This window comes from Eublepharis macularius, chromosome 5, assembly GCF_028583425.1.
Source record: "Eublepharis macularius isolate TG4126 chromosome 5, MPM_Emac_v1.0, whole genome shotgun sequence".
Lineage (NCBI taxonomy): Eukaryota > Metazoa > Chordata > Lepidosauria > Squamata > Eublepharidae > Eublepharis > Eublepharis macularius.
Genome location: NC_072794.1, coordinates 43709486 through 43730731, shown reverse-complemented (window position 1 = coordinate 43730731; position 21246 = coordinate 43709486). Strand labels below are relative to the sequence as shown.

The 21246-nt window shown below is 38.6% G+C and overlaps 1 protein-coding gene across 1 annotated transcript in view; it reads right to left on the bottom strand.

Moving 5' to 3' along the window:
• Positions 1–2235: 2235 nt before the first annotated feature.
• Positions 2236–21246, bottom strand: part of CAMSAP2 (calmodulin regulated spectrin associated protein family member 2) — a 109355-nt gene continuing 90344 nt past the window's right edge. The window contains exons 10-18 of the mRNA XM_054980766.1: positions 20234–20316; positions 19285–19354; positions 15464–17675; positions 12349–12485; positions 11219–11439; positions 9654–9726; positions 8551–8666; positions 7636–7754; positions 2236–5386 (exon numbers count right to left, since the gene is read on the bottom strand). Of these exons, the coding sequence (XP_054836741.1) occupies positions 5081–5386; positions 7636–7754; positions 8551–8666; positions 9654–9726; positions 11219–11439; positions 12349–12485; positions 15464–17675; positions 19285–19354; positions 20234–20316 (3337 nt within the window). The 3' untranslated portion in view covers positions 2236–5080. The remainder of the gene's footprint in view (positions 5387–7635; positions 7755–8550; positions 8667–9653; positions 9727–11218; positions 11440–12348; positions 12486–15463; positions 17676–19284; positions 19355–20233; positions 20317–21246) is intronic.

The following is a 21246-nucleotide window of genomic DNA, read 5'->3' as shown; positions in this document are numbered from 1 at the left end:
CTAAATACAGTGTCTGCCTCTTTATTCCACCTGGGATGGGTTGGGGGAGAGAGATACCATCACTTCACATGATTTTGGGCTGATGCAGCCCAAAATCGCATTTTCATTTTAAACTGCAGCATTAGACCCACGTTCAGTCTATAGTCTATTAAGACCCTGAGATCTCTTCCATGTATACTGCTGCCAAATCTCACCCATCCTATAATTATGCATTTAATTTTTTCTACCTAAATGCAGAACTTTACATTTAATTCTGTTGAAGTTGACTTTGTTCGTTTTAGCCCAGTTTTCCAGCCTAAAACTATTCTAAATCTTGATTCTATCATCTACTGTATTAGCTACTCTTCCCAATTTAGTATTGTCTGCCAATTCAATAAGCATCCTTTCTATTCCTTCATCCAAGTCATTTATAAAGATGTTAACACGGGGTCCAGGACCAATCCCTGACACTCCACTTGTTACTCTTTTTCAAGACATTGAAGAACCATACAAGTACTCTTTGGATATGGTCTGTCAACCAATAACATATCCAACCGATAACATACAGTAGCAATATTGAAACCATATTTTACCAACTTTTCAACAAGAATATCATGCAGAGCCTTATCAAAATCAAGATAAATAATGTCCCAAAGCATTCCTCTGATCCAGCAAAGCAGTAACTATCAAAGAAAGGAGATAAGGTTAGTTTGAAATGATTTGTTCTTGATGAACCCATGCTGTCTTTTAGGGTAAACAACTTTCTGTAAACACCTTTCAAATGAGCTGAGAAGGACACATTTAAGAAATGGAAGGAGGGTCTGGTCTAGAATACGTGCTGAGATGTCTTTGATATTACAATATAATGTTGCTAAAAATCCAGAAATGTTATTACTATCTACATTTAGAAGTTGTTAATAGAAATGATAAGATATTGTATTATATGATAGTAGCAGCAAGAATTTTATATGCTCAATATTGGAAAAAAGAAGTACCGAATATTGAAGAATGGACAAGGAAGCTGTTGCACATGGCCGAAATGGACAAATTAACTAGAAATCTGAAAGAGCAAGATCCAGAAATTTTTTTGGAAGACTGGAAGAAGTTTAAGAAATATTTGGAAAAGAAATGCAATGTTAAAGGACAATTGTGGTCTTTGGAGGGGTTTTAAATTTTATTAAGTAAGACTTTAATGAAGGGAATATATATATAAGATCTCTACCATGGGTAACATAATTGTATTATAGTGAAATACTAATCTCTATGAATAAACGGGAGGTTCGAGTGTTGTTGGAAGTCAATAGAGAAAAGGGGGAGGGGAGGGGGTGGGGTTATATATTTAGAAAGGTTTAATTTGGATAAGTTGTATGTATTAACCAACTATTTTATATCACCTTATCCAATAAAATCTATTAAAAAAAATGGAAGGAGGGCATACATACAGGGACAAATAAAAACAAATACCAGTGCCTGTAGGTAGAGTATTAGAAAGGCTAAAGCTCATCATAAGCTTGGGCTAGTGAGATATGCTGAACACAAAATGTTCTTTGGTTATGACTGGAGTAAGAAAAAACAGAAGTGGTAGGCCCGCTGCAGGGAAAGGAAAGTAGAAACTTAGCAGATGATAGAGGCAGAACTATTCTTTGCCTCACTCTCTTGCGAGGGAAACTCTACAACCGGGCAAAAAAGAGAACACATGATGGAGTTGTAGCATAGGGGTGGCACATAAACACCACTACCTTCACCTCATCAATGAGTTCTTGTTGGTGAGAATCAGATCCAAGATAGCAGACCCCCTTATTTCTTCTTCCACTTTGAAGATAAAATGTCAGAAAGTCAGGAATTTATCAGACCTTATAATGCCAATGGATTTTGACTTCCAACAGAAATCGGGGTAATTGTAATGTCCCATGACCGCTATGTCTTGTCTCTTTGAATGTTTTGTAATCTGGTCTAAGAATATATCATCCAAATCTTCTGCCTGGCTTGGTGGTCTTTAGCAGACCCCCATAATAATGTCACTATTTTTTTCTTGTTTAATGAACTCAATCAAATTTCTGAGGTCAATGTTTTCACTGGAAAATTATGACTCGGGGCTTGTTTAACAGCCCCAAGGAGGAGACATCATACGATTATCTTGTTTTTAACCACACCATGTAATCATGTTACCTTAAGCCAGATAAAATCTGAAGCTGCAAGGATGAGTGGAAAACAACATAAGAAAAGGAAATCACATGTTTGGTGCCATGCTTTTTATTTAGATGGAGGGAAGAACTACACTGTACTAGGTAAGTAGCAATATAACAATATTTTACAGCACAGTATCTGAAAAAATAGGATAGCAATGTTGCTTAAAAGTGGACAAGCACACAAAACACTGTACATTTCCTCAGACAGTGCCCATTAAATCATAAATAACAGAATTTGGCTTTAAACAGCCAAAGCATTAAAAGCAGCAAGAGTCATCCAAAAATGGTTCCAGTAGCCTACATGACGGTTAAGAATTTGAACATCTCGCCTGTAAATTAGAACATTTGGCTAACTGTCAAATTATAAAACACCCCCCCAATTAAAGCAGCAGTGTGTTTTGATGGTGATAAACACTGGACTTTATGGAAAGCTACTTTTCCTAAGCATGATCCCAAATGAAGATAGAAAATTTGCAAACTATAAGAAAACTGCCTTTATTGTCCTAGCATTTAGTAAAACTTTTAATCCCAATACCATCAAACTTTGTGTCATACATGTTCTACCTTTAGACATTGCACAAACTTCTTGTAGATAAATTCCATAATACATTCAATAATTTAAAATGGCACCCTCTGAAATCAATGTTAAGATGGGGTGCGTGAATCAATAGGTGGCATGTGTCTTTAAACTAGAGTTCCTTTTAGCAAGAACAGAATATATTAATTTTAAAAATCCTTCCATGTGACCTTCTCTTTAAAACTGTCTATCCTATTTAAGCCCTGGCAGCTCTTCCCCAACCATGGATTTACTTCAGTTAGTTTTAACTTACTCCATTTACATGGGTACGTAATAAGATTTTCCTATTCCATTTGTTGGAGCCGAGCCAAACAGGTAGAATGTATTTTTAATATTATATATAATATATACACAATATGTTTACACTTGAAATAGAAGATGGTTAGATATCCTGGTTCATATACATGCAAACATTAGGAATCAGCTAACCACAAATCCAAGTCACGTATCTATTAAACAAGGGTCTTTTTTTTTTTACAATTTTAACAAATATACATAAATATAAGAACATAAATTACAGTAAAATACTGACCGCATTTCTGAGAAAATGTTGCTAAACAACCCAGATGCATTGATGCCTAAGGCCTTTTAATAATTTAAAAAAGTACTGTTGTCTAAATTATTTAAGGATTTCTCATTCCTGTACATCTGTATTAAGAACTTTAGCAGATTGTAGTGAAGCATTACTTCTCCGATTCAAACAGTTCAATGGGGGAGAAGTACGGAATTTAAAGTTTGCCTTCTTCAGACCCATAATAAAAGTACATACTTCAGAAGAATAGTTCAATACTGTCTTTAAGTTCCAACACTCGTCACAACACTGAAACAGAACAGGATCAGTAATAATTCAAGTCTTTTCCTGAGAATGAGGTTCCACCTAGCTCCCCTCCCACTCCCAACTAAGTCCTCTGGTGAACAGTGTGAGAAGATCACAAAAATAAGAGTAGATTTCAAGTCTGTACTTTTCACCTGTTGGAATAGTGTTTGCTATATTAAATATTCTTTTTTAAAAAACAACTTTTCTAGAAGTATACAGATGTGCAGCCCTTTGTAATTACTGAAAATATATCCTAGTGATTATTCAAAGCTTGTGGATGTTTACCATTCTCAGTTTGAATATACTCAAGATGCCATGAATCATAACGCTGTTATTTTCATTAAGCCAAACTAAATCCTTATGTGTCTCAGAAGAAAATGTATTTAGGTCCATACTGGGTGGCATCAGAAGAGCTTTAAGAAGACTTACCTACAGAAATTTCCAATTTTGTTTCTCAAAAGAATTCACCCACAATTTCTCATTTCAATACACCATATACTATTTTGTTTATAATTTTGAAAGGAAAGTGCCATGTGGACCCTGATCCCAGAAACTACCTTACATGCATGTATGGGGCCTGCACATGTTGAATGATTTTTATGTTTTTTTCTGGAAACCATTAATGTCCTCTGAGTCTGGAACCATGCTGAATCGCAAACAGTTGCCTAAAAAACAGTTCGGGCTGCAGCTGTCAGAAGACACTTCTGTTCACAAGAGGGAAAATTATTATTTAAAGAAATATTTATTTAAAATATTTATTTGAACATACCAGCGCATATTAGGATATCCCTACACACTATCTGGATCAGGGCCATGGTGGATTTTTGAATATATCGTTTATAAAATATGCTTCCTTGCTGAAAAAGAAATGCTAGACATCAGTTGCTTGTCACAATTTAAGACATGCTAGCAACATTTCTGAGTATTCTCTTCCATGAGCTTTTCCTGTGCAAAATCCTTTCTAATGAATGAGAGCTTAATGAACAGACTTCTCCCTTTCTGTGCAAAGATGCTTTTGCTGTTTGTTTTCTGCAGGATGCTAAAAATTTAATGGTGTGGTAAATCAAGACTGAATATTTTTCCAGAAAAGATATTAACAGCAAAAGCAAATGCCAGAACAAGCACAAAATACCAAAGTATAAGGCAACAAATGTAAAAAAAAATTAATTTGCCACTATGGATTTGCAAACATTCAGTAATTCAGTGTTTCAAAGTAGGAAATGAACACTATAGACTGTGTGAAAAGCACATATCTGTCTCCATTTGTGACTCAATCTTTCATGAGCACATGGATGCATAATAACCCAAGTGTCAGTTTTCTCCAAGTCTTAAATACTGTCTTTACATTCCAGTTGTGTATGACGACAGAGCTTGAGTTAAAAGGAGTTCTTCAGACTTGAGTTCAAAGGAGTCTTGTTGGCAAATAGGAACCTATTTTCTAATAGGCAGCAAATACGAAGTGCAAGTTTTCCATAAGTGTCTGCAGCAAGGTATTCTCCCAACCCCTCCCCCAAGTCACTATGCCTTTGCAGGTAAGAGTTTTTTCGGCGTTACTGGTCTCTTGCTCTGCCACAAATGGCTGTGAATGGTGATTGCATCAACACTGGCAGAAAGAGTTTTAGCAGGTATGTGGCTGAATTGCTTCCTGTCAGAATTGTATTTATAGAGCCCCTCAATCATCTTCTTGCTAATGCACTTGGGGCCTATCCCAGTCAATTTACTGATTTCTTCAGTTTCAGGGCAATAAGTATATAAAGATCGGAACTGGCAGCCTGAGTCCCGGAAGAGGATTAGGAAATTGTTGGCATCTGATTTTTCCATTTCCTTCAAGGAAGGGAGAGAAAAAGGAGAGAGTTAAGTTCATGGAAGATTCAAATGCAATTTATGAACTTTGAAAGTAAATGTTTCAGTTACACATACAATTCTTATAATACTCAGTTGTTTATTTTTTTAAAACATACAAAATGCAGAAAGATCAGGTGACATGCATGTATGAAAAAGTCCTATATGGTACTGAGGAAGTACATTTTCTAGACACCACTGTACAAATACCTGACAGAAGCTTAAGAACCACCTTATATAGGAAACCTATTGATTGGCAAACATATCTACACACCTCCAGTCACCATCCTAAACACATCAAATGATCCCAAACACCAAATGATCTAAGTTACAGCCACATCTGTTCCAATCCATCTGACGGATATTTTCACTTGCACAATCTACAACAGACGTTTTTGAATTACAATAATCATTGGATGTAGCAAGGAAACAAATTGACAAAGCCAGAATGAAACCAAGAAATAACCTGCTACAAGATAGGCCCAAACAAAACAGCAACAGAACACCACTGGTAGTCACATGCAGCTCCCAGTTAAACACATCATTAATGACCCGTAATCTATGCTGGATAATGTTACTCTTCTCTCACATATTGGGAGTCAAAACTTTTCTTGTCCGCACACAGGCCCCTAATCTTAAAATAACTTCTCACTCACGATAATGTACTTCCTAACACAGACTCTGGAGCCAGGGCTGGCAATAAACCAAGATGCCAACTCTGTCCCCATATTTACTCTGACAACACAATCACTAGACCTAACAACACCAGTTAAACCAGCTCAGGTCCATTCACTTGTTCATCTTCCAATGTTACATAGTGCTATCAAGTGTCAACAATGCACATCCATACTCTACATTGGACAAACAGGCCAGTCCCTATGGAAAAGAATAAATGGACATAAATCTGACATTAGAAATCACAACATCCACAACAAAATAGGAGAACATTTTAATTTTCTAGAACATTCCATTGCTGACCTAAAAATGGCTGTCCTCAGAGAAACTTCAAGGGCAGATGAAATGGAGTTCATTTACAAGTCCAGAACAATAATATTTGATTTATATACCGCCCTTCAGGATGACAACATCCACTCAGAGCGGTTTACAAAGTATGTCATTATCCCCACAACAAAACACCCTGTGAGGTGGGTGGGGCTGAGAAAGCTAGAAGCTGTGACTGACCCAAGGTCACCCAGCTGGCTTCAAGTGGAGGAGTGGGGAATCAAACCCGGTTCTCCAGATTAGTGTCCTGCGCTCTTAACAACTACACCAAACTGGCTCTCAATGGACCCCCAAGGGCTGAATAGGATTCTTATGTCATCATAGAAGCTAATTTCTAATCAAGTTGCACCTTTACGTCCCAACTTTTTTCTTTGTTTCACCCACCCACCTTCTGACTGGAATATAACTCTGGGATCGCCACTCTTCCCTGTGTCTGATGAAGGGAGCTCTGGCTCTTGAAAACTTACACCTTGAAAATCTTGTTCGTCTTTAAGGCACCAGTGGACTCAAATCCTGCTGTTCTACTACAGACTGACATGGCTACCTGCCTGAAACAATGGCACTGAGGGTAATTTTAAGAACTGGATTGTAATGGAACAGTTTTGTTCATATGCCAATTGCTTCTGCAATGTCTATACAATCAGAATGCTGCCTTCAATATGAAAGGAGTTAGAGGACAGGATCAAAATGTGTGATTTCCTATTCCCTGCCGCCCTCTGCCCGATTTCCTACTGAATTTCTATTGTAGCATCATTAAATGCCTCCTGTAACACAAAAGCGTGTGATTTTTATGTTCAGGAAGGGTCTTCAGGGAACACATTAAATGGCAGCTCAGCTCTGTCTCTTCCAGAATGGGAGGCTGGAAATTCAGAGCCAAGCTACAAGTGACGAATGACCAGGCAAGTGTAATTCGTCACTTGTAGCTTGGCTCTCAGGAACACCAGGGTTTGTAGAAGCTATTTAATGTTTACAAATCCTTAGAAAGTGTATTTCCACACTTGATTAGAGCCACCAGAAAGTGTTGGCAAAGTGGATAATCCTGAGCTTTAGCGTCTGGAATAGCTGCTCTGGCTATCCCACTCTCTGCAGCATTTCTGTGGGATATAGATGACAACACAACAGAGCCCACGCAGCTACTGTTCCATATCAAAATTCCATTAAATCCTGCAGTCTTTAGATTTTATTTCTCTCCTCTTTTCCTTTAATTTTGCAGTACAAGCTTGTCTTACCTCCAATATTTTATTCTTCTGCCCTTCATTTACTTTTCCCGCCAAGCAACAATGAGCCAGAGCATTCTGAATTATGTGTTTGTTAGATTTTGCACTGGGTTCTTTGTAGAGCTTTGGTCCTATAGAAAAAAAAATCAACCCAATCAATTTAGGTTCAGGAAGCAATCTTACACATCTCTTCATTTTCCTAAGGATGACCAACAGATAAAGAGACTCACCAGAGTCCATGTTGCTCAGCCAGCTGATGTTATTATACCTTGGAATTTAAAACATTAGTGAGGGCTGTTTGGACATTTCTACCTTTCATGTACTTTTTGCAGTCATCATTACCCCATGTCCAAATACTGTGCACAAACTAGAATTTTGCTCAATTTCCTATTTCCACTGCAGCTGCTAAAGGTCTAGAGTTTGAGAGGGATTGTTTGGCTTTCAAAGTATAAGAACACAAATAAAAGTAGAAAAGTGAAGCTTTTCTCAGCAGGAATGCACAAAAAAGGAAAAAGTGATGCAAATGGAGAACAGCCAGCAGATGTATGAAATGGAAGGGAAAATGTTACCATTCAAGTAGAATCTTGCATTGTTTCATGGATAAATCTATGAAGGATAAATGTGTGAATGCTCTCTCACATCTTCCTATGAAGCATGGTAGCCCGTATGCTGGAGGGCCCTGGACAGACTTAGACCTGCTGGTTCTATATATGGGATAACTCCCAACTGTAAGTAATAGGTACATTATGGTGTGTGCAGCAGAACTCAGGCCAAGAGCTTGCAGACGAGGGGAAAAGTGCTTTAGTAGTGTCACAACAGATCCAGGACCCACTTACATACAATGAGAATGATGGTGAAGAACACTGGACAATGCCAAGATGTTGCTACAAAGCATGTAAAAAGTTAAATACCTGCCATGCTACCAACCTGTATATTCTGTAGCAGAAGCTACTGAAGAGGTTGTAGATGCATTTTCCCAATCCTTTTCCCCATTACGACTGCCACAACGACTTGGAGATAAAAATCCTTCCACAGACTCGGAACTAAGAGTTGTATTTAAAAAAAAAAATGAAGTATTTCCAACTTATTATCAAACATTCTTTTAAACATTCAAATGAACTTACACAATGCTTTATAATTGAAAGACCATTTAAAACCCAGTCAAATGACCTTAAAAGCACAGTAATTCATCTAAATCTTTGAATGGTATCAGCAGCAGGGATGGTATCAGTTTACAAGTAGGCTGAGCTCATTTCTGATGACTGTCAGAAGACCACCCACCGCTTTTTCCTGCAATGCTGCCACAGGGGATGAAAGGACAGTGCACACATTTGACTTTAATCTTTCTAATCTCTCCACTCATTCATTCCACTCTTTTTGGTGCCTGAGAAATATCCAGAAGACAGCATGGGTGGGAATGAATGCTTCAAGTAAAGGGTGGGAATAGTGACAGTTGTGGCACTAGAGACATGATGAAATGCTGCCATCTACACACCTGTTACAGGTATCGAAGCCATCTGTCTTGATTTCACAAAAACTTAAATGTACTCCACTGTAAATCCAACAAAGTTTAAACAGTATAATACAGTTGTCCAATGATCAGTGGTCTATGATTATCAATGGGAAGAGTTAAAAAAGAGGGGCTGTTTAAAATTAGCTGAAATTCTGCATTGATTAAAGTCTATTCACACAATCAGTGGGCATGTGGTAGGCATGAGAAAAGTACCAAATAAACTCACAGGTGCTGAGTCCCAGCCTGGAGCAGTCATGTGTACTCATGCCAATAGAAATGCTAAAAAAAAACTCCTGTGCATAATTCATCACAGGCTGGGGAGTTAACATGCATCTTAAAATGCTCTGTGATGCTAGAGTGAACTGGCCTAGAGTTTGTAGCACTGAAACGGAAGATCTGTTGTGTCATAAATGTTTCTTCATTATGCCTAAGAGTTTTATCCCTGAGTGAGCACTGCTGTGCTAATCATAAGACAACAGTTATTTCTGTTAAAGTTATGTTATAACTGAAGATTTACCGTGGCGTCCTCTTGCCTGACTGCACACTGTCATTGTCTCCTGTGTTCAGAGATGCCAGCGAAAGGCTAGATACTAGAGGCGGGTGGGAGGGAGAACAATAATGTTATGTTGTAAATCTAGTGAAATATGAACTTGACCATTAAAAAAAATAAGATACATTCAAATTTGTACGCAAGAAACAGTTTGTCACTTTGTCACCATCATGTGATTCGCACCAAACCAGGAATTCAGTATATGTCCCACGTGTAAAGGGAAAGAGGTACACAGCATATGAGCCTGAGGACTTCACAGTTTTGCTTGTGTCAAAAACAAGCTAAGGTTTATTCTGACAGCAGCCAGATCATTCATGAGATTTAATACTAGAAAAGGCAATTCACCAAGATTTCTAAAAATTATTTTTTCTGCTTATTAGCCCTGTGACTAATAAGCTATTATTGACATAATATGTCAAATGCATATTACACATTTTATCAATACTTTGGACAACCAAAAGGTGGTTGTATATAGCAAACCACTGAAGCAAATCCATTATAACATGAATTAAGGTTATAAACACCGAGGAATTTCCTGATGGGCCAATGGCCTGCCCTTCCCCCCAGTTAGGCTGGTCCAGCCCGGGGTACGAGAGCCAGGCCCAGGGCAGGCAGCTCCTGGCCTGTGTGAGCCAGGCACAGAGCCCAGCAGAACTGCAGGGCTGTCCGGCTTCTTGTCCCTCCCCTCCTTTGTGAGGGCAAGGCCTGGGTTGTTTTTTTCGTCTGCCTTTTTCTCCAAGAAACTAAATATTTTTTCCACTTTTCTCCTGCGAAGCAGCACTCAAAGCAGCTTACACAATTTTTAAAAAAATGTGTCTAAAATCACAATACAACAATATAGCAAGAAGAGCAGCCAGGGGTGGAGGCAGAGGGTGGGGATAGAACTGAGAGGATGGAAGAACTTGGCTCTTGGAACATTTGCCCCAGACAGCAGGTGTACTACTGTCCATAGAAATGAATATCTAGTTAAAATATAGCGAATGTTCCTGTATTGGTTAATGGAACGTTTATTTGGGGAGTTGCGCTGCACAACGTCTCAGCGATGTTTGCCTCATTCATGTTTGCAAGGTAGTATTAAACCCCATTGGTGACCAGGGGTGCAAGCAGAAGGGTTCTTGGCCCGTGACTCGCATCTTGCAGCTATTGAGTGAGCTCGCCACTGGATTCAGAACCTGGCGGGGATGTGTTTTTGTTTATATTTTGCTTGATTCATTGTTACTTGTAAGCTGCTTTGGCTCCTTATTAGGAAGAAAAGTGGGATAATACGTTACCTTGATAAAATAAACTAAAAGCTATTTGAACCTTCTCAAGTATAATTAAGACATAAGAAAAATCAGTGGTCTGTCTAAAAGCACCCACTCTCGTCCTCAGTCTAAAGGTGAACATCTAAAACTAAATGTGAGGGGAAAATAAATTCAATGTTGGCTTACTGTGCTCCTTAAGTTTACTAGAAAAGCAAAAAGTTATATGGCATGCATTGACTACTTAATTCTGCAAACCAAAGCTGGGGACAGCATGATCAGACTTGTTACCTGGAGGACCTTTGATTGGAGTCTTGGGAGACTCAATATGATCTCTATGAATAGATTTTGGTCGTGGCTTTTTCTGTTTGGATGAATGGGGTCGGGGCTTTATGACAATGTCCATTTCTTCCATGAGTTTTAGCTGCTTCCTCCTCATATATTCCTGTTTAATGAACTCTCGTCGTGCTCTTTCATCTTCCTTCTTCTGACGTTCTTCCTCAGACTTCCTCCTTGGAAATTCAAGTCACTTTTTTTAGCAAAAAAATTCTTGCAACAACAATAGCAGTGACGATAATTGTAACTTTGTGAAAGTGCTGACAAAGTACCAGATACGTTTCCAAAATGTACTCGGTTTTCAAATATTAATGTAATAAACCAGCTTAACTTTCATGCTTAAGTTTGGTGAAGCAATTAATATTTTCAGGAAAATTTACAATACAGGCAGAGTCCCACAATATCCACTGGGACTAGAATACTGGAAGAAAAACTAGTGAGTCATCCCCCCAGCCTCTTAGTTGATCAGCACCAGGTCTACTAGCTAATATTCTCATTTAACAAAATATATTAACAAAACTTTAATACCACATGTGTTTGTTTTTAGTAAAATTTAGAGAGAAAAAACTATTTGAAATATTTAACTAAGAGCTATATTAAGATTTGTTAAACAGAGTGTGTGCGTCTTTCTCAGCAGATTCTGATCAAATAGATGTTGCCATTTGGCTTGTAGAAAACAATGGCATTTATACTTTTAATTTTCAAAACTCACAGCAATAGTACAATGTTTGAACAACATAAAACACATTATTTTACAACACAGTTAACTGTGCTATAAATGATAAATAAAATAATTTTAGGCTTGATAAAGAACAGTGTATATTTCCATTTCCTCACAAATTTCCATTCCCAACTCAGTTCCTGCCCCCACCTCCATGGCTTCAACATTTCTAAAAATTGTTCTCAGAAATGAAGAAGGAATATGGCAGATAACCGCCACAATTGACCTTTTCATATGTTTTAACATAGTATATGGGATATTGGATGGGAGAATTCTCAGAGGCAAGATAATTTCTAGGGCACAGCAAATAGTTTTTGAAATCTAGTTTGGATTCAGAATGATCAGTGTCTATAGTTAATCTCACTTTGTCTCTTCTTTCTTGTGTTCCAACTCTGCTTCCAGCTGCTGCTTTCGAAGTAAGTTTTCTCTTTCCCTTCTCAATCGCTTTTCCAATAATGCTGCCCGTTTTACTGCCATATCATTTTCAGCCTTTTGATCATCCTAGTAGGAATATTTATGAAAAAGCAAAATCAGGTGATGCAGCAATACTCACTCAGTGTCTTGGGAACCACATGTGGTTCTTTGACGTGTCCATGGCTAATCTGAGCACCATACCCTTATGTAGCAACTGCCCCATATTCTAGTGGGATCTGTGGTTGGCCGGCTGTTCCCCCAGTGAAATAACTGCCACTAGAGGGACTGGAGAAGAGGTTCAATGAGTTGCAGATCTCAGGCCAGAGACAGAAGTAGAGGGCCCATCATTTACAGCAACTCTCACCCCAGCACCCAGGCAGTTGCCAGGAGGAGAGCAAGTTGGACTTAGAGAAGAGAAAGCAAAACCACCGCCACCACCAACATGCGCACAATAGCCGCTCAAGCAAAAGAGCAAGCTGGCTATGGGGTAGTGGTAGCTTTACTCTCCTTTCTCCACAACCAGCTTGGTGGTGTCCTCTAGGCGCCTTGGCAATTTCACTCTTTCACCTGAGATTCTGTGCTCCATGCTAGGGAAAGAGTAAGAAGGTAGTGAGAGAAGGAAAGGACACCCACACCTCTTGTACATGCTTCACACTGCTGTTGGTCTGGTTCACAGCAGGCTTCTGCAGTGGGAAGCCAGAGCACCCTCTACCTCCCTTGCTTTCCTCTCACTGTCTCCCTGGCCTGAGACAGGAGAGCCTTTTCTCTTTCACTCTCATCGAGACTGTAAGCTCTGTGCTACTGAGAGAGCAAGAGGACATGAGCCTGCCTTTGGAAAGCTCATGGCCCAACACAAACAGGCTCCTGCAGTGTGAAGCATGAGAGCACTGCCGCTCCTTGGTGTCTCCACAGTATGAGTTGGAAAAGGGTCCTGCAGCTGCTGGTCAGACCTGACCAGGCAGACTCCACAGAGAGAAGACAGGCACATTACCCATCCTTTCTCTGCAAAGTCTGCCAAACACTTAGCTGGCCAGCAGTTGTGGGAATTTCAAAAAGCTTCTAAAACTTTTACACCTTTGCAATGTTCATTGCTTATTCTTCAATAGAATGCACATACCTGACAGTAAGTCCCATTGAACAAAGTGGGGCTTACTCCTGAGTAAACATGCATAGGGTGACACTCTTATTGCCTTCACAACCCCTCGGATGGGGGGGGGGGCTTTGACTTTGGTGGCTTCTCAAGCCAACTGGCCCTATGCTGGGTGATGAACGGGGAAGGGAAAGTAGGAAGAGCTCTTCAGAAATTGTGATACATTCATCACTGATATGTGCCCAAGATAAAAGAGTTTTATTTTTAAATCGTGATACAACTTGTCTATGATGATTATATATTAAGGTTGTGGAGATGTGGGCATTCGGTGTATGAGGTTGGATAGAAATATGCACTTGAATGAGGTGGTAAACTGGGGCATACCACTGTTGAATGCTAACCCATAAAACAAAATTCCTTACATGGAGAAAATTTAGCACAGAGAGGTACTAACTTTGCTGAAGTTCAACTGAATGGAAACTTAACATATGGAAGCATTTTTTTAAATCATCCGGCTTAATAAAGAGTTCTGGAGAATTTAAAAGCTTGCCTGCTATTTTATGTCACAAGACTAACTTGAAAATCCTTCCGCTCATTACAGATACACAAGGGCTTGCTAAGGTTCAACAGCAATAAGGAAAGACCCTACAAGTTCAGAGGTACTCTCATAACTAAAAAGGTTACACGGTTGGATCCCATGACTAATTTTTGCTCCTCCAGCCAGGGATAAAGGCTTCATCCAATGGAGAATGGTTTTTTCTGATGGAGAAGTCTTTCTTTGTTGAAAAAAGAATTTTTCTTTTGGGAGAAATTGTTGAGAGTCATAGGATCCAACTCATTTGTTATATATTTAATATTAACAGCTGTATCATGATATCTGAGTCCAGTAGCACCTTACCCAGTAGCAGGGTATAAACCTTTGAGAATCAAAGCTGCCTCTGTCAGATATCTGATGAAGGGAACTTCTGACTCTCAAAATCATGTTGGTCTTTAAGGTACTACTGGACTTGAACCTTGCTCTTTTACTGCAGATCAACATGGCTGCTCACCTGAAATTCTTTTAATCATGTGTGTGTGTGTATTTGCTGGGGTGGCAAACAGGACATATAGTAGTCATGTGGTTCTTTGGTTGATGGTAACTGCAAATGTGGCTCTCCATGAGCCATCGAGTGAGTACTACGTGGGTCATGTTTTCAAGTTATTAGCAACATTATCCACTGAACTAAAAACCAGCAGAGTGCTTTAAGGATTGATCTATTACTCTAAAGTCCTAGAGAGAAAGATTATGTGATATATCAGGGCCTATATGAGATGCACTGAGACATCACAACATATCTTTTGTTTATGATGGGCACAAACACACCTTGGTTGCTGTGCTTCCATGCTTCTTTCATCCCCCTCTTGCATACAGAACATGGACTGAAAGCATCCTAGCTTGAAAAACCTTCAAGCTCTAATTTGTTGTGACCTCCGATTCCAAATAGGTACTGGGGGCCAATAATAGGAGATCCTTCCTGATATAGGAAAGCTGGTGTATTGCGCTGAAGAAAAGTCTACAGGATTTTTAATACAGCAACTAAGGTAAATCCGTTATGTAGCTTTCCCTTTCCTCAAATACCTTCAATATGCTAACTTTCCTTTAAAACTGTTTTAAATTTAGCAATACAAAAAGGAATAATCTTCTGCCTTCCTACATTAGTACAGGAACATCTCATGATAGATTTAGGTATTTATATTGTCCACTTTTCTCACTAACAGGGACCAAAAACAGCCTGCAACACTGTTCTCCATTCCTCCAGTTTATCTTCCCAACAACCCTGTGAGGTAAGCAAGGCTGGGAGTGCATGACTGGCCCAAGATAACCCAGCAAGCTTCCATTGGTAGGGTGGGAATTTGATCCTGGGTCTCCCAGCACTCTAACCACACCATTATGCTGGTTCTCACGATGTTACGATTTCATGATATACTCACTTACCTTGAAAAAGAATCCACAACACACCTTTTGGTCATCCTCCAATTGTTCTTTGTCACTCTCACCCTCTGATTTCTCAATGGACTCTTCTGACTTTTCTGGTGGTTTCAAGTTTGAGAGGGAAACTTCTATGAGGTTAGCAGTTTTAGGTAGAGAAGATGACAGTGGCAATACTGGAGGGTTCAGTAACTCTTCACTTGGAGTAAGACAGACAGTTTCAGTAATGGGCTGTGATAGTACTTCAGACACTGTGGACTCCAGAGGTCTGATCTGGTTTTCCTCTGATACTTGTTCAACTACTTCTGTCACTTTTTGTTCCACTTCTTTCTCGCCTACTCCTTCTTTTCCAGCTACCTCAGTCGTATGTCTACTCTCGTTCAAAAGATTTCCTCTCAGCTGAGGTTCACATACACGTTCACCATCATCTCCAAAACAAACAAATGATCTGGTCTGAATGGATACCTGACTTGGAGAAAATCTTCTCAAACGAGGGAGACTATCCACAGATCGTGGAGCTGTCAAAGTGCGGTTCAAAGGTGTTATTTTCAGTTCATTTGGCCTAGGAGTCCTTTGCATTTTACTAGAGAGAGTGGAATTCTTTCTAGAAGATGCCTGTGGGGACTGGTGGGAAGGTCGAGGAGATTCCAATGAAAATGAGGCAATGGGAGATGATCCTGTAGATCTCAGAGAAGATTTAAGCTCCCGAATTTGTTTCTGGGGAGAAGGCTGAGGCGGTGAAATAACCCAAGCTTGCTGCTCCCTCATCTGCATTAGCATTTCTTGCTGATGTGATAACCGTTGCATTTCTTGCTGCAGGAAATGTAGAGAAGAATTGAGCTTCTCAATAGACTTTGTATATTCTAAAAGGTCACCCTCATTTATGTTTTCTTCTGAAGGACTTAACAAATTACATTGCTTCTCAGAATCAACAGGAGTACTTGGGGACTTAAACCATTTGCTATGGGGATTTTCAATGCTCTCCTTTGTTTTCTCTGATGCCTTGTTTAGCTGTTCACCTGGCTTTTGAGTTTCTTTTTCCTTCAACTTGTCAGTAAACACTTTCTCATCCTCTGCTCCAGCTGCCTCTTCTCGCAGTGGTGAAATTCCATCACTTTTCTTTTTAACAACATTAAGGAATGCCGTTCTTCCCATTTTTTGTCTTTGCTTTGTGAATTCAGCCTCAACCTTCTTTTTCTGGGCCTCAATTGCTCGCCTCTTCTCTTCCAGCTTCATCTTCAACTGCACCATTTCAGAGGCCAGCAACTGTGTCGTATCTTTTCCCTGAGGGAGATGAGATTCCTCTGGTATTTGAGCCCAGGAAATTATGTGAGGAATGTTCAGCTCAGAGCCTTCTGGGGTTGTTTTCTGAGAACTGCTTCCACTGCTTCTGCTGTCTGTGTGATTAAGTTTCTTAAATTTCTGTTCTGCAAAGCTGGTCATTTTAACTCCTGAGCTTGAAGAAGCACTACTTCCTGCTTGGGATTTGGCACTTATCGAGCTTGGACAAGGGCTTAATTGCTCCTTTTGGTTGCCACCTCTGCTATCAAAATCATGCAAAAATCGAGATGGTTCTTCCATATCAGAGTCCAGACTTACAGTATAATCCCTCAAGGTAGAATCTTCATCTATAGTCTCTGGAATGTCTGAAGGGACATGGATTCCTGTATCTGCTTCTGTATTGTCAGTTACAGGACTAAGGGCACCTTTTGTGTCTGTGATATCAGGATTACTCTGATCAGGTATGATGTTTGAATTCAAGATGTTCATCTCCTTGTTGTGAAGGAAAAACCCATTTGTAATTTGTTCAGGCTGGGTAACACAGGGAGATTTCTCAGTATCATGGATAATCTGCAAAGCCTGTTCAATGCTTGGTGCCTCAAGCTGATTGCCCAATTCATCAGTAACCAATCTGTTCTGCAGTGCTCCATTCGGGAGGTTATATGGCCTAACTTGGTTGGTGTTCCTTTGATTACTATTGATCTTTGAACTACTGTGACTGTCCACCTCCTTTTCTTCTTCAATATCTTCACTTTCTTCCTCTCCATTCACAGGCCTGAAGGACAGGTTTTTTCTAATATGTTTGGGCATTCGGTTGGCATTTTTCTCAAGACCTTCATTACTAACAGATCTAGTCATTCCTTTGTTTGGAGTTGTCATGTGAATGATGTCTTCTTTATCAAAAGAAATATCAAATGAAACTCCGTGCACTGAAGATCTAAAAGGAGATTATATTGAGAAAGTCTTTTTAAAATCTCGTATTATAATATTTTAATCTTTTTTGTATCTCTCCTGCAGCATTTGATGTTTTTCCTTCCACCCCTCTTTCTGCTTCATTGTGATCCTTGCCAATCAAAAAAATCACACCAGACACATGATGATGTTACATAGACACTCAGATTTGGTTACTTGATGGCACAGAGGGAAAATAAAATTAACTGAATGCAAATACTGTGCTTCACAGACTGGTCACATGGGCAATCTCTGCCAATGGAATCACTAATTGCCCTCCATCTGATTGAGTGAACGCTTTCAGCTTCCTTTGTTACAGTCCCCAAACAATTTCCAAGCAAACTGGTCCTGCCTTCAATCACTTCAACTATAATAAAAACCCATAATACAGCTATCATTTTAATGCTTGTTATATTTGCATGTGCCCAGTCATTAGAACCTGTTTTGTGCCTATTCTGAATGTATTCCAGGGTTTTTTTAAAGAAAAACCTCAACAGATTTTGTGACTATAATATCATTTATAATATGACTCCTTGAATCTAAAATAAAAATTCCTTCCAAGGAATCAAGACGGATATTCCAGCACTCTCTTAGTGATTCAAAAACAGAAATTGTAAACAAGGAAAACGAACAAAGAAGGACTGACCATATACCTTGAGCCATAAGGGCAGGTCTCCAACCTCTGCTACTGTCTACATTAAATTGCAGAATAAAATGACTGATACAATAATTACGAAAATAATACTTTGCCAAGGCAAGTAAGTCATGGAGATTTAGCAAATATAATGCAGTTATGAGCTGGTTCACACACATTTTTGGTAATATAGAGTTTATATGCAGTAATGTTTCTATGAGTCTCTCTACACAACTTACACAAGTAGGATCAAGTGAAAGATTTTACACTTGTTCTCCCATTGTGGATACACACACACCACTAGGGAGATAGAGTACACTTGAATATAAGACCACACAGAAAGAAAGTCACTTGAGAGTCTCTTTGTAATATGTCTTGTGTAGAGAGACTCTATGTGTGTAGGTCCTCTAACATCATCCACCCTCCATAACAGGGGAGGGGATAATATGGATGTTGCAAATGGGGTGGCCTATGTATGTGTTTTCATACACAGGCTCTTGTAAAGATTATATATGGGATTGGGAAAGAACATGCAAGCCCGATGCTCATTGCTGTTTTTTCCCATGTGCATAAAGAACCACCTGCCTCCAAATGAGCCCACTTGATGGTGAGGATACCAGACGCAGGTTATTCCCTACTGATTTATGGAATTCCCTCCCTGAACCCATTCAGCAGGCATCTGGTGTTTTGGGTAAAAATGTTTTTATTAACTAAGCCTTTTAGTGAAATTTAAATTTGTCTTCTGCTACTCCTGGATTGATCTTGCTGCTTCTGTTTATCTAATTCATTTTATTGTTTTATGAGTTTATACTTATTTTGATTTTAGAGGTTTTGTATGAATCCTATGAGTTGGTAGGCATGAGAAACAACGTAAATAAATAAGCAATCAGGATGGATGTGAAATGTTTTCAAAGTCGAAAACTCAAAACTTGGCAAGATCCTCAACAGACAAATGGCTTACCGTTTTTCTTTTGGCCACGTCCCTACATATCCATCCATATAAGACATAGATGTAGATCTTCTAATGTTGCCTGCTTGAAACCAATATAGAACACAAAATAAAGGTCAACAACAACAACAACAACAACAACAACAACAACCTAAAGGAAATATTTAAAAAACAAATTAAATGCATTATATGTTTAGACAATTGAAAACTTACTTCTAAGATTGATGCAAATTAACAAGGCCACATACATTAGTTAATGCCAAACACACATTTGTCAGTAAAGTAACAAAGAATGCACATCTATAGCTCTGTACAATATTTTCCAGTTATAACTCTGAGCTCAAATTGCTAAATTCTCACTGACATCAATTAAGTTGTAATTACCACCTACTATTTACCTGAAAGATAGACTAAGCTTTTTCTCAAGAGTGCTATCAAGAAAAATAGGGACACCTCTTAAATTGTCATTAAAGTGACAGATATTTATGATAATAAACTATTTGTATATATGGGTTATCTTACATTCAAGGTTGTCTTCTTTTCAAGTAAATACAGGATATAGTTTGGCCAGCTATATTTAACATTTCTGCTTATTTTTAACACAATCCTCTTCCCACTTTTAAAAGCTATAATCTTTACAATCTTTAAAAAAAACACTGTAGTATGCTGAAAGAGTGGCTATATTCAGTTTTGTTGTTTTTCTTTTTAGCAAATTAGAATGGCAAGAACAACATATTTGATACCTTATTTATTTATTTATGATCCTTAAGATGATATCTATTCCATCTAATTTGAACAGGGTCATTAACATGTTTTGTAGCTTCACTGCTTTTATCAATAATTTCAGGACTAATATAGTAATTCCAGAATATGCATGTTGCATTGTGTAAAACAACACCCCTGAAACAAGTTACTTTGCATAGGAAATAAAGTCCAACATTATATAATTTTATGCTGTTACCTGGAACAGAGGAATAAGGCTGGCTGTGAGTATTCCTAACAGGTGGAATCTGGTGAGATGGTTTAAAAGTAGGCCCAGCCACACTGGAGAGAAAAAAGAAAAGAAAAACACGTATCATGTTACAGTTATATTTGAAAGCCATTTCAACAGTACGTACATGTGCGCACACAAGCTTTTTTAAAAAAATCCACCATTACCTATATCATTAAGATCTGAACACAGTGCCTGCATTCAGAATTCATGACAGTTCTCTAGTTCACTGTAGTGGTCATGAATATGGCTTGTGGACATCTTAGCCAATTGATGGTGGTTGCTTTCCCACAAACTAGGATTCTAACCATGGTTTAATCCCAGTTTAGAAACACTTGTCCAGGTTCCCATAATCTAATGTCGGCAAACAGGAATTTAAAGATTTCTGACTACAGGAAGACACCAAGGACACTCTGAGCCCAGGAAAGAGAGCCTACAAAACTGGCAACCGGCTGTATTTATGCCTGTCATGTCCGTATTGCTATCTGAATGCTGCTTATAAAAGAAAATTTGGTGTTTGAATTTAGGGCTGAAAGCATTAATTAATACATCAGGACAACTGAAATTAGTCTGTCAAGATTTGAAGTGTGGAATTTTATTTCAAGCAGTAGCTTGAGAGAAAGCATTTACACTGGAGGGTAGATTGATTTTAAAACCATAATTTAAATTATCAAGAAAACAAGCCAAATTAAGTCTATTTAAAGTAAATGTTTCCACTTAATATTAAGATATTTTCTAAAAGTATATACTGATAAAAGTGTATATGCTATACTTTAGTATTTACACAATAAATTGCTTAATTTTAAGTAATGTAAAGCTTGTGACTCCCTAATGGGGTCTCTATTAAAACCAGCAGTATTTTTAATAGGGGGAAAATAGAGCACCACTGTGCGAATTGTTTCTAAGGCAGTCACAATCCCTCCACTTTATTTGTGACCCTAGCCTTTTAAATTGAAAAACAAGCTCCGCAGTATTTAGTGCAT